Below are 14250 nucleotides of genomic sequence, written 5' to 3'. Positions count from 1 at the left end.
AACCTGAAGCTATATTCATGCTATTTTACAGGAGAGGTGACTTTTTTTGCTCTACCAAAATGTAATCATTGCAATGGAGTAAAGCTATTATGTGTGAGAGCAGATTGAGAGACGTTCTGCTTGTGAGCACAGATTTGAGTCATAGTAATTCAAACTTCAGGAAGAAAGTTGTTGAACATCCAAAGTCATGAAATATGTTAAATCTGAATTACATTTTGTCCCCACTGTGAGCATTTCTGAGGTTGACTCCCCAACTGTCTCTTGCAGCCAGCAGTTGATTTAGGGGACAAATTACTGTATCCTGGGAAAGAGAGCTTAAGAATTTGCTTCAGATGCTTGCAGAAAGCCATGCCTGGTGATCGAGCAGATTGTTGGGGTGAAATTACCCAACTTACAAGGCATGCTGGTATATGATTACAAACTGCTGAGGAAAGCATTTGAATCCATGATGTTGATGTTCCCTTGTCCCTTGTATGTGTGTGTGTGTGTGTGTCCCAATGCAGAGTGTGTGTTTGGCTTCTTTGGTGCAGGCTGTGAGCAGCCATGTGACTGTCCAGGTGGAGGGTCATGTGACCCCAGGACTGGAGATTGCAGCCAGCGATGTCCTGCAGGCCTTCATGGAGATAAATGCCAACTGGGTGAGACAAGACTGACCACAAACTGCTTTACCTCAGTGTAAAGGACCTTGTTCATAAAGCTATATAAGCTGCTTATCAAGATATTAGATAGTATATTTCCCCTTTATCACCAGTAACATAAAATATTGCAAGAATACTGTATAAAATCAAACACATATCAGGTGTAGAGTCTCTTTGAAACATTTATATGCTTACATGCTTTACATGCTCTCTGTAAAAAATATTGGTTGCATAAGTGTGCATAGTGTGCTTTAGTGGCTCAGATGTCAAGGCTAGGTTACTCCAATTCACTCTGATTCATGCTCAAAACTGTGAAAAAACTGCTCTGACACTTGAAAACTGCTACTACAGACCTAAAATAATTAAGATACAGAAAAAAGTTGCTACACAAAGCTAATTTCATATCAGGAATATTTGCACAGAATGTAATTTTGCTAAAATGATGTCGAATCCATTAAAAGTTCTGCACTTTAAAGGAGCTGCTTTTTCCAGGGGCTTTCAGATTCTGCTCAGTGGTATAGCTCAGGTTTGTTGTGAGAGCTTGTGATTGACAGCTCAGAGGGCAGAACCCAACAATAGTGGAGGTCAACGATTGGCTGAAATTGCCCAGACACATTCCCTATAAACAGAGGGAGAACTTGCTACCCAACATGACATACACCTTGACTAAATGGCTTGCCCCGGCTGGGCCACTTACGTCTCACTGGAGCGCAGTGCGTGGAGCCAAAAACCTCTTGGAGCTTTTAAGACAGAACGCTTTTCGTATATATGCATGTTCTACGAATATGTAATATTAATACATACATCGTAAAAGGGATGATAATAGAGTAAACCGGTGATTTTTAGCAAAAGTCCATGCTGGTTAAGCATTTCCATGATGGAATTATTTGTGTGTAATAACCTTCAAGTCTCACACAGCAGTTTTTCAATTCAAGTTAGCTTTGACTTCTAGGAGACCAAAGCATTTTCTATGACAAACAGACACACTCACAGCTGATGATGCTAAGTCAAAATAAAACCAGTATGGCCCTCTGATTTTTTTCACCCATAAATTTCAAACAGCCATAATTCTTGGAGTGTGAGGCCGACCACTCCTGTGTGTCCCTCCCTGTGTGTCTGCATGTGTAATTGTGCATATTTGTGTGTGTATGTGTTTTGTGTGGACATACATGCATGCATGCATTCATCATCTGTCTGCTTGTGTGGGCTCTTATTTACATGCTATAATATTGTCCACATATGTGTGTGTTTGCACATGCCAATACAGTGTGTGGTTTTTCATGTGTGCATAATGAATGTACAAACCAGCAGGAATGCCTTTCTAAATTGCGACTTGTTTTTTTTTTTTTTGAGCTGCCTGAATGACAAAAAGTCCCTCTCTAACTTGTCATTTTCCATTCATCCTCAACTGCCTTTATAAAAAGGGAAGTAGGCGCAGAAGAAATTAGCAAGAGATTATACTTTTTTTGGATGCACCTGGTTGGAGCAGGTGTTCCTGATGTTATGTACAACCAGTGTATGTGTGTGTTCCTCCTCAGCAGGGCCTCCTCTGGCTGCTTGCTCTGCTGGCTGATGAAAAGTTCCGGTGGCTCCGCTTTCTGTGTTATGGTCCAAAATGACACTGGGGGGGCCTCTGAGGGAGCCTCTGTTACACTCATAACTTTGTGTCTCTATAGAGTGGCCCAAGACAACATTAGCAGAAATACAGTATATCAGCTCTGATGCACCGTCCAGGTCCCAACTTGTTTGTTTCCTTGATGCAAAAAACAAAAATCATTCACAGTTTCTGTGTTTGGTTCCAAGATGTTTTGCAACAGCAGCCATTCACTCCAGTTGCTACTACAGAGTCTATTGGCAGAGAGTGAACAAATACAGGAAACGGTTTCAGGAAAAGGTTTCTAAAACCTTCACAGAGGGGTTGTTGCATGCTGTGTTGTAATGCATAATCCTCTCTTAGCCTGATCTATGCTGTGTGAGTAGTTCAGTCCCATCTGCCATCATCTTGCCACTGCTGAACTCCCAGCATCAAGGACCACATTGGAATTAAGTTTTTGACTTTATTGTGTTATCCTTGACACCTCTTTGCATGTTCTTAGGGCAAATGCTTTTCTTAAAATGATTTTTAACTAACTTAAACTAAACTAAACTGAACTAAACTGAACTAAAATGTTATGCTATTTTATTTTGTATGGTGCTATCCTGTCTTGTGCCACATGTTTTGTTGCTGTTGTGTGTTTTACTGTATTTTTATTGCTTTGTGTTGTCAGGCTGCAGTGCAGGGCGGTATGGAGAGAGCTGTCGCCTAACCTGTGATTGTGGAGGGGCTCCTTGTGATCCTGTGATGGGACAGTGCATCTGCCCTGAAGGGAAGACAGGGAACTCATGTCAGGAAGGTGCAGTTTAAACAGAAAATTAAATACTGGTCATATTATCTCTCGGAATCATTTGGGGGCATTTCTGTCTTCTTCTATTGCAAACAGTGAGGTATAGTGCAGTACACAGTGTAGACCTTGGCTATTTATTGTGATTACATCACTACCGTGACATGAGACGAGATGCCATCTGGGATTTTGGATATCATAATATCATTATATTACATAAGTTTAGTTTTAAAGGCTGCATTACAGTAAGGGGTTGCATTTTTTTTTTTTTTTAACTTACTAGCCTGTTCTAGCTGTTCTGTTATTTGCCCCTACCTGTTTAGTTATTCTATCCACATTATGGTTGTTATTGAAAAACACTTACATGTAAATATCTTATGAAAGCACCAGTAGCCATCTCTACAGAAAAATCAAAATATTGATATCAAGGTATTTGGTCAAATATGTCATGATACATAATTTCATCCATATCACTCCGCCCTAATTTGGTGTGAGAAAGATGAGATGACTGGAGATTTATATGTTTCTGCCCCATATATATCCTTATATATACAGCCTTTTCAACCCATTTAATACCTATTTATCTCAGTGTGAAATTATTCAGCTAATTTTAAGTGACCTATTTAATGGCTTACTGCTCATTTAGTCTGAAAGCTGTTTGATGTTTTGCTGTGTCTCCTCAGACTGCCCTGCTGGTTTCTGGGGGTTTAAATGCCAGTCATCTTGTAGTCCCTGTGAGAACGGAGGCTCCTGCAACAAGCAGACCGGGGTCTGTGACTGCAAGCCAGGCTTCACTGGGACACTCTGCCAGGCTGGTAAGCTTGACTCAACTCTCTTGCTTGAAATATTTGGACGGGTCATTAAACCATCATGTTTCAGAAGATACAGTTTTATACAAATAATAAAATGAATTGAACTTTGGTCATTTATTTAATTTTCTGTATTGTATTTCTTTAATTGATAACTTTAGCAAAGTCAAAAACCTCATCCAGTTCATACCAATCCATTGTGTTAGTCCATAAGGATAGATGAGTAAAGCATATTTCCTGAATGGCAATCCTGTCCGCAGAGTGTCCTCCAGGGTACCATGGCCCAGGCTGTTTAATGCGTTGCTCATGCCAGGCTGATGCCAGTTGTGACCCACAGACAGGAGCGTGCATCTGTCCTCCCGGCAAAAGAGGACACGACTGTGAAACTTGTAAGAATTGCATCATATGTCATTTTTACCCCTTTTTTAATTAACAAGATACTTCTCCTAAGTTCTTTATCAGGTATAAGACTTTACAATAAACGTTTACATGCAGATGAAGCAAGAAACTGAATGGCAGAATAGCAGCCGATGCAAAACACTTCAACACTATTATCCAAAACTTACACAGTGTTTTCACCATTATGTTTGTTGACCTTCATAGCATGTGAACCTGGTCACTGGGGGCAAAGGTGCACCAGTAAATGCCAGTGCGGGGACAGCTCACTGGGCTGTGACCCAGTTACTGGTCAGTGTGTGTGCGAGGCCGGCTTCACTGGAGACCACTGCGAAAAGAGTAAGAGCCTTCATTCTGTTTGGAAATCATCAAATGAGCTTCTTAAAATATCATGGACCATTTCTCTCACTCTCTCTTTAAGCAGATGTGTAGAATATAATTTAGTAAATGCTGCCACCATGTGGTGATCCTCAATAATAACGTCATATGGGAGCCGACACAGCACTGACATTGGATATTCATTTTTATTATTTTTAACATTTATTTATGTTTTCTTTCTTAATGTAGTATGTAGTCAGAACCCATTACACATTATGTAACACTGGAACTATACTTTGCATAGTATTTCCTGTGGACTGGAGCTCAAAGTCGGCATGATGACTACTAAGTTCTAATAATTTTGTAGCCCAGGGTGAGATAAATTCACTCAGTTTGTGTGTTTGATTGTTAATAATGTCCCTAATATTCTTCCCTCCCTCCTATGCTAACCATTAGAGTGTGTGAATGGTACTTATGGGCGAGGCTGTGCCCAGCTGTGCCACTGTCAGAACGGAGCTCTTTGTGACCATTTGAGTGGAGCCTGCACATGCTCCCCTGGATTTGCTGGCACCTTCTGCGAAAAAAGTAAGATATATCTAAGGACATTCTCTCTTTTCTACAAATTTGACTTTGTTTGCATCAATATACCAATTTCACATCATCCTGCAGTGCATTTGATTGAATGTCCCCATGGGATGGTACCTTTTTTAGAAAAAATATTACATTTAATAGGGAAACTGTAAAGTATTAACAAACTTGTTAATAAACTCACATTATACATACGGTCCTGCATGAAGGATTCAACCAGTGTCAGTGTTGCAGCCTAAATTCAAAATAGATTGCATTAGGATTTTCAACAGTCATCTACGCACAATAACCCATAAAGATTTTTGGAGTTAATTCTACATATTAGTGAAGTCTAAGAAGTCTAAGGAACTGACCATCAATGAAAATACTGTGAGGCTAAATCTAGTGAATGGTTTAAAGCAAATGTCAGAGTTTTAGGAGTTCAGTTCAAGAGCACAGTGGGTTGCACCATTAAGAAATGGAAACACATGGCGTTGCCCAAGCTGTTCCTAGAACTGGTTGTGTGACCAAACTGGGGAGGACATCGCTCAAGAAGATGATCAAGGCCCTAAGGACCACTCTGACCGGACTACAGAGTTCCATGGCTGTCATGGAAAATCTTGTTTTGAAAGACAACAGCCATTGCAGCAGTTCATCAAAAATGACTCTGGGACAGAACGGCCAGAAGGAAGTCACTCCTGGAAAGAAAGGCACACAGCAGCGGCCTGGAGTTCAGCTTCAGGGACTGGGAGCCTTGTAAGGACAGAGGGAACAATGATTGAACCTGCTTCAGAGTGCCAAAGACCTTAGACTGGGGCAACAATTTATGATCCAACTGGACAGTGACCTAAAGCATCCAGCCAAACCAACACTGGAATGGCTTCACAACAAGAATGTGAAGGTCCCTGAGCAGTCCAGCCGAGGCCCAGGCTTGAATTCCACTGAAAATCTGTGGAATGACTTGAAGGCAAAGTGGCTGTTCACAGATGCCTAACCAACTTCACTGAGCTCGAGCAAATCTGCAAGAAAAATTTCAAAGACTGCAACTTGTCTTCAAGCTTCCAGCCATGTTTCAACAAAGTATTGACTCAGGGTGTAGACTAGATGAGAGCTGGATAACGTCCTGACACAGGTTACAAACCTGGAACTCCCCACCAGTTGTCAGAACTGAAGAAGCTTCTTGGATAAGAAGTGAAATGTTTTTGAGAATCTGCAAACAAATCCAGCTGACCTCAATTCAACTCTTTGTGGATAACATTGACCTGGATGACTGAGAACCTCCACAGACATTTTGGATAAAAAAAAAAAAAGATGTCTACATTGTCATCATGAGGAACTTTGTGCATATCGGTGTTGAAATCTTAAGCTGTTTTGAATTCTGGCTGCAACACCACAAAATGCAAACAAAGTAAAAGGAGCTGAAAACTTCATGAAAGCTCTGGTTTCATTCTCGATGTTTTAAAACCCTCCCTTCTGACCTTGTGCAGTGTTGAATGACATCTCTACTTACCTCATGTCTCTGTTTATGGAAAATTGTGCAAAGAAAAGCAATCCACATGATCATTTTTATTGACAGCTGGCACCATGAGTTATTTTCTTCATGTGTATGTTCCCTGCAACCTGCAGTGTCACCCAAAATGACGTTCCATTTGCAAACTCCTGCTGGAGGCAATATTGTGCCTTTCCATTGCCAGTGTTACTACGCTGTTGAACTCTTTATCCTCTAGAGGGCGCTGCAGGATACCTTTGGTGTAGTCCAGCGCTTTCATGGTTTCAGTGAATTGTCCGATAGTCAGTGTGTAATTTTATAATCAAATCCATTACAGTAGAAAACAAATGAAACACACCCACAGCAAATCACAAAATACATTTTATAGTAGTTACTCTGCAATACATTCCCTAAGGTGCATAGTTATTTGGTCATATGCCATGGCAAACCCTTCATACAGCTGATACTCATGTTGTCATTGTGATATTTTGCATGAATATGAAGACATACCAACAGTTACAGTCTTAACAATGCAATAGATTTGTCCTTGATTACAGTCTTTTGACTGGAAGTGGTCTTATGTTATTACAATGTGTAAGATTTACTGTAGGTGTACTACCAGCCACAGAAATTCATACCACCTCGGTAGTACATGGGGTATCGTAAATCATGGCCATGTCACACTAGAACAGAGCTTCACATCCCCTAGTCATAACAATCTAATGGCCTCAGACGCAAACGTCATTCTGATTGGATGTTTCTGTGGAAATAGGGCTATCGGTCTGGCCAGATTCTGTTTTTTGAAGGCCTTTTCCCTTCAAACAGAGGTGTCCAGTTTCTCAGTCTTCTGCTGGGCCTCTTCCTTCAGGAGAAGTCAGGAAGAGGCCTGCACTGTGAGGAGGACCAGATCTTTTTTAGGACATCTGTCTTTTCCACAGAATTACCTAGAAAAGAGATGGCATTCACGTTCAGTTCAAATCAACATTCTGCAAAGCTGATTTGGTCTGAACTTTGGCAAATCGGCAGCAGAACTTTGATAACATTAATTGTAATGACAACTGGTAGTGAACATGAGCCTCAGAAACTTTGTTACCAGGGCAAAAGCATTGTTTCATTCGGTGTACCCGGTGACTGAAATTTAGGCTTAATGTTTTAGTCAACTTCTGCTGGAGGAAGCATGTGGATGGGCTGACATGGGCCCAAAACTGCTTCCTCAGTAAACATGCGTCACACTCTGTTTCTGATTTGATGCTCTCTTTAAAAAAAAAAAAAAAAAAAAAAAAAGTTGAAATAGTTGAGGTACGGTAAGAAAAAAAGGCTGGTCCAAAGGCTTTGTTCAAAATATTGGGTTGTTTTGTTATTGTTGTCTTCTCAGCGTATAGACCTCGGGTGGCACCAGGATGCTCTCTTCTATGTTCCCTCTATCTGATCTATTTCTGTAGCCTGCTCTCCCCGGCTGTGTGGTCCCAGGACCTGCTTTATAGGCTGACAGCAGTGGCTCTTACACAACCGGGGATCTGGAAATAATCCCCCTGTCTTAAAGAGCTCATTTAGTCAAGAGATGGAGTCTTTCAGCGATGGCACAGTGTGTGTGGTGCTGGACCGACTCCTCTGTGCCTACCTATAAACAGAGGCTCAGGGGGAAGAGCCTACACTCAGAAACACCAGCAGACCCCTGGCTAATATCAGATGACAGATTACCGCTCCGTGGCTAATATGGAATATGGAACCCAGTCGCCCCCTGCAGGTGTAAACAAATAATAAACTTTGTCATTTGGATTCTTTATTGTAGCCTCTGTGGTTTTAACACATGTAAACTGCAGAAGACATACAGTAAAGGAAAAAGAAAGCCTTTGAAAAGGATTGAAATTGTTAACCCCTACTGAGGTGACTAATTTGTCTGTTACAATCATCTCTTTAACATGGAGTGGAGAACTTTTTAAATGTAGTTTTTCAGAGAATTTAGTTTTAGTTTTTCTCTCTATTGAAGATGTGCTCAGCTTCTATCTTGCTTTTGTCTTTAATCAAGGATCGCAGTGGAAATAAGTCATGTGACTTTATTGCGACATCCTGACGATTTTTATTGTACTGCATGCACATTTGTGTACATTTTTTTTAACCCTATAAAGCCTGAACTATGAAAGAATTGGCAGAAAATTCAATTTTTTTGATATAACAATATCTATCTATCTATCTATCTATCTATCTATCTATATATATATATATATATATCTCAAAAAATCTGTTATTACACAACCTTTCTGGTGTATGATATATGATATGTACTTGAAGTGCCAATGGTATGGTCCAGGGTGAACAGGGGAAGTGTTCAAAGGTATACAACAGTATTTTGGTCAAGTATTGATTGAACTGAAAACGAAAAACGGAATTGAAAATGTGTATCATATATGATACAAATGGCTTTATAGGGTTAATTTGTCAAATAAAATCAATCAGTCAATCAATTCATCATATATAACCCTAGGCAGTAAACATACTAACATATTCCCCTACTCAAGAAGAAGCACTTTTGCTGATATTTTACTTAAATAGAATTAAAATGACCACAGTAAAAATCTACTTAAGTGAAAGTAAAAAATACAAAGTACAGAGTTACATTTTAGAAAAGAGAAACATCCCTATATGTGAGCTTTTCCTGGCCAATTCTAAAAGAATGAGAGGAAATAGGTCATACTACATACTTTTACCTTTTGCCTGGAAAATATAGAAAGTGAAAATTATTTCTTTGCAGCCTGATTGTTCACACAAATGGTTCCACAATTGGCCAATTTGTGATTTTCCATTTTCTGATGCATTACTTTGTGTCCCAATGCAGTTCTGGCCAAGATGTGCTCAAAGAATGCAAAACACAATACCAGGTCAAATTACCAAACTAAAAATAAACTTGACCTTTTAAAATCTACTTCAAGAAAAAAAAAAAGTTTCTCTGAAAAATGTAACTTATTAAAAATTAATCAGTTACATTTTAGAGAAGACAGCATGTGTTCATTTCCATGCAGTTCTAAAAAGATGAGAGATCACACTAGGTAGAGAAATGAAATTAAGTGAAAGTAAAATCACTATGCTTGAAAAAAAATACTTTAAAAAGGCTACAAGAAAGCTGCTCATGCACAACACTGAAGTAAACGCAGTTAGATACTTCCCGTCTTGTGTATATATCACAGGCATTTTATTAAAATAAATGAGTATAAGCTTACAATAGTTTGGAGGCAGGATTTACAATGTGTGCTTTACCCAGTGGAACATTTCCCTGCAGGTCCTTGGAAGACTAGCTTGTTACCATGGTGTCAGCACTATATATTATAATAATAAACAATAGATAATAAACCAGGGCCTTGGTACAGTACCACCACAGAGTTACAGTACAGCTGGTTGAAAATGATTACATCCTCAGTGGGCTAACTTTAATGACATCGTAGCCTAACCACTACAGAGGCAGGCGCAGACGTCATGCTGTCAGCGTGGGAACACAGCAGTCGCCATGCCAGAAACTGCTGAGCAGGAAGGATGCTTTTCCCAATTGGAGCTTTCAGAAAAAGACAGGAGTGGACATCATTGTTCTGAAAAAGAGGGCTGTGATGCGTGCACTCTGGGAAAGACCCTGTGTACGATGACAGGTCGAATGGACCAAGTTCCAGCATCCTCCCTGTATGTGCTCCACGTCGCAATTTCAGTTGCCCTGCCATTTGCGGCTTCCTTCGCTAACACTGTACAGTCCTTTTTTTATAGATAACAAAGAGGTCGGCTACTGAGATTACTGGAACAGAGGGTATATTGAATTTGGGAAAGAGCCAAAATCCCAACCATCTCCAGATTTTCTCACATATTAGAAGAGTGGAAAGCAGAGGACAGGGTGTTTGGAGGGGGGGGGGGGGGGGGGATGTCAGTAATGGCTGTCAATCAATCAAAGACTTTGGCAGAGCAAGAGTAACGTTTCTATAAACAACAGCACAGAATGGTGGAACTCGGTTTGCAAAATACCACCAATGTGCTTGTGTTAGGCTGCGATGCCTACAAGTGGTCAGTGACAAATTGAGCAATCAAAAAAATGTCAGTGAATAAACAGACTCATTCTTTCCTGCTCTGGTGAAGTCATGCTTACAGACAATATTTACATCCCAGTAGTTGAAAGGCTCATTCATCCGCCGGCCTCTGGCTAAGTTCTTTTGGATGGTAGGCACTTTGTTTACCAAACTCTCTGAGTGTCTATTGACTCTACACACACTTAAACAATCTCTGTTGCCCTCCTTGAGAATGGGAAACAGACTCTTAACGCAGGCATCTCCATGCACCAGCAGTGATAGGTGTGTGGGTGTGTGGGTGTGTGAGTGTGTGTGTGTGCGGTGCTGTATAACCCGCCTTTGTTTTGCCTTGTATTGGTGGGGGCTGTGGACTCAGCAGGTGCTCTAATTACCAGCTCTCTGTGCGCCCCTCCACCCCCCCAAAGGGAACAGCCTCCGCGCCGCCAGAGGCTTTGATGTGGCCCAGATACACCACACATGTGGGACATGAGCTCACTTAACGAACGCAGACGCTCCGCAAATGAACAGCCGCAGCATGGCACTGCAATTTGATATTGGTATTTTCGGTAGGTGGTAATACGGAGAGAGAGAGAAAGTAGGAGGTGGAGAAGAGAGGAGCGAGATGGGAAATGGACGAGAAAGAGCTAAAAAAAAAAAAAAAAAAAAGAAAAAAGAAAAGCTGGCATCTAACCCTTTTCCTCTCCTCTTTTGTGAAGCTGCCAGTTCTAACCAGTCGGATGTTTTATCTTGGCCCACAGTGTGCCCGGACGGCTTTTACGGTCTTGACTGTGGCCAGATGTGCGAGTGCAGGAACGGTGCCCGCTGCCACCACATCACAGGAGCCTGCCTCTGCACCGCCGGCTGGGCAGGACCACACTGCATTCTGGGTAATGGAAGCCACATCATTAAAACGGGGTGTGAGGGAGGCCCTCGCTGCAGCTCATCACGACATCCTCTCCTTAAACACAACTGTGATGTGTTTGTGAACAATTATCTCTATAATGAGACATTGCCAATGACTTTTTTAGGGATTGGTCAGGGTGGAGAAAGGAGGGGAGGACAAGAGTGCCCTCCGGCATAGATGTTTAATTGAAGTCTATTCTGGATAAATGCAGCCACGTGTTTATAGAGATGAACATCAGGAGAAGGAGAACATAACTTGGAAGGCTCTTTTAGGAGGCAAACCCATCAGTGTTCTCATGCTAAGGTTTCCTCAGCATTTCATGCCGTTGTTTTAATGGATCCAGTGAAATGCCCACTAAAGTTCAGAGTCTGTCATTCTGAAGTCTTATTCAAGGCTGTCTTCTTGCCACAGCCATTTTGTGGTCCTGACTACCAAAGCCAGAGTCAGCAGAAAGCCACTAGCATGACTTAATAATGCATCTCTGTCATTAGCTGGTTTCTTTGACTTAAATGTCATCGCAGCCATTGATCATTAGGGAGAAGTTCACAATATGTGTGCTGAAAACCGAAATGCCTCAAAAATGCCCGTGCCTTTAGTCTCCTACTCTCAAGCATCCACAGTGGAAATAGCCGGAGATGATACTCAATGTGTTTGTGGTGTTCGCGTGTATTACGTGCTCATCATGTGTGCGTGTCTGCATGTGTGCTGTGGGTTGTGTGTTTGGGCAGAATGCCCGCAGGGTCGCTTTGGGGAGCAGTGCAGTCAGACCTGTGAGTGTCAGAACGGCGCCAGGTGTGACCACGTCAGCGGGCGCTGCAGCTGCGCGGCCGGCTGGACGGGTGCCAGCTGCCACCTGCGTGAGTAGCTCATCCCTCAGTCCTGTGGAAATGCTGCCCTGTTGGTACTTTCTTCAGTGTGTCAGCCTAATGAGTGTTTTAGTACACTGAGCATTAGAAATGCCCTCTCCTGCTCTTGCATGTACACACAGACACAAAGACGCACACACAACTGCGACTACACACATTTTCTATGGATTGATAGGCTTTGCTCTCTTCGATTCCAACTGTAGAGTCTTGTTAGCAGCAAGTGTTTTTTAAACCGTGATAATTTACACTTCCATTCAGTCTTAGAGCATCCTGATGCTTTGTGTGTCACTCGTCATCCCTCTATCTCTCTCTCACATCTTTTTCCGTCTTTTCGATTCCACACTGTCTGGTGAATAAAGACCTATGCACAGATCTCTTAAAGAGAGACATCCTAAAATAATAATAGATGAGATGTTCTACAGGGATATAATGACATATTTAGATGGGTATGGATATCTATATTTTCAAGTTTTTTTTTTTTTTTTTTTTTTTTTTTTTTTTGATAATTAGTGTCACATCAGCACTAATAATCTCAATACTTTTTTGGTTATTGCTGTTTTTTTTTTGTTTTTTTTTTTTTAAAGTAGCTTTATTCTTCAACTTAATAGTTATCCTTTTAAACCTCAACAATACTGTATGTTTTATGACCTGTACTGGTATCAATATTTAGAAGAAAAAAAAGAAAAAAAAACTTTGAAATTTTTTATTATAAATAAAAACTCAAGGGAACCTCAAATTTGGAAATCAGATAGTTGGAATAGAGGTATGTACTGGAGTACTGGAATTTTGCATCTGGACAATAAACATGTTAACACAATACTGCAATATGTATGTAATATATATTTTTTGTATTATGTTAACATATATTCTAATATAGATGAGCAAATATCTGCTGATAATATTGTTCAGCCGATATATCGGTCAGGCTCTGGCTCATCTCCATGAACTCTTCTTGCTGTTGTATCTGTGTGTTCAGCCTGTCCTGCAGGACGGTACGGGGAGCACTGTTCCCACCAATGTCTGTGCCAAAATGGAGGAACCTGTGATGGGACAACTGGCCAGTGCTCCTGTCCACACGGCTGGACTGGAGCCGCCTGTGAGTTAGGTGAGTCCTACTTCCTACTGGAAAGCCAGGGCTGATGGAGAACGCTTAAGCCCCAAGATACTGTTTGGCTGTCCCTTGGAAATTTGGAAAGTTGAGGGGGAAGTCTCACGCCATAATCCTGAACTTGAAGAAAAAAAAAAAGTTTGCATGACAGTGATTCTTACTAAGAAAAACCATTAAGTCAGTCCTCATCACTCCTGGCCAATGTCTATACTGATACTCCCTGTAATCTCTTTTTTTTCCTTACATTTATTATATACCTCATTGTTTTATAGCTGCACCTTTACATCAGATAGAGAATATCTAGATTTTTTGTGCAGAATTTTTTTTTACACATTTCATCGTAGTCCAGCAGGACTTATTTGGTATCTTTGAAAACCTTGGGATCTCCACTAGAATTTAAAATAAAGTTCTGTGGTTTTGAACAAAACAGCATGCTTTTGTATGTATGATGGGACTGGCAGGGTTGAAGTGGATATATAACCCTCCTGTTACCTTCAAATTTACTAACATTTTTTATCAGTTGGGGTTAATTTGATGCCAGTAATTTAAACCTCTAGAAAATAATTATAATACAAATTGTTATCCAAGTTTATGTCAGGCACTTTATGTTTCTTGTTGAGTACCTAAATAGCTCTTTCAATAAAACATAACCTCCCCCACTCACCACCCCTTATACATCAAGTTCTTGTAGGAATCATGTTTTTTCCTTCCAAATGTCACATGGACTATGA

General features: G+C 40.8%; 1 protein-coding gene across 1 annotated transcript in view; it reads left to right on the top strand.

Annotated features, from left to right (window-relative positions):
* Positions 1–14250, top strand: part of egfem1 (EGF-like and EMI domain containing 1) — an 89401-nt gene that overhangs the window by 56575 nt on the left and 18576 nt on the right. Inside the window, exons 18-26 of the mRNA XM_030066365.1 lie at positions 504–638; positions 2906–3031; positions 3703–3834; positions 4089–4217; positions 4432–4563; positions 4999–5127; positions 11400–11528; positions 12274–12402; positions 13388–13516. Coding sequence (XP_029922225.1) covers positions 504–638; positions 2906–3031; positions 3703–3834; positions 4089–4217; positions 4432–4563; positions 4999–5127; positions 11400–11528; positions 12274–12402; positions 13388–13516 — 1170 coding nt within the window. The remainder of the gene's footprint in view (positions 1–503; positions 639–2905; positions 3032–3702; positions 3835–4088; positions 4218–4431; positions 4564–4998; positions 5128–11399; positions 11529–12273; positions 12403–13387; positions 13517–14250) is intronic.

Source organism: Myripristis murdjan, chromosome 13 (genome assembly GCF_902150065.1).
Source record: "Myripristis murdjan chromosome 13, fMyrMur1.1, whole genome shotgun sequence".
NCBI classification, from domain to species: domain Eukaryota; kingdom Metazoa; phylum Chordata; class Actinopteri; order Holocentriformes; family Holocentridae; genus Myripristis; species Myripristis murdjan.
Note: the sequence above shows the minus strand (reverse complement) of the source record. Positions and strands in the feature narration are given on the sequence as shown.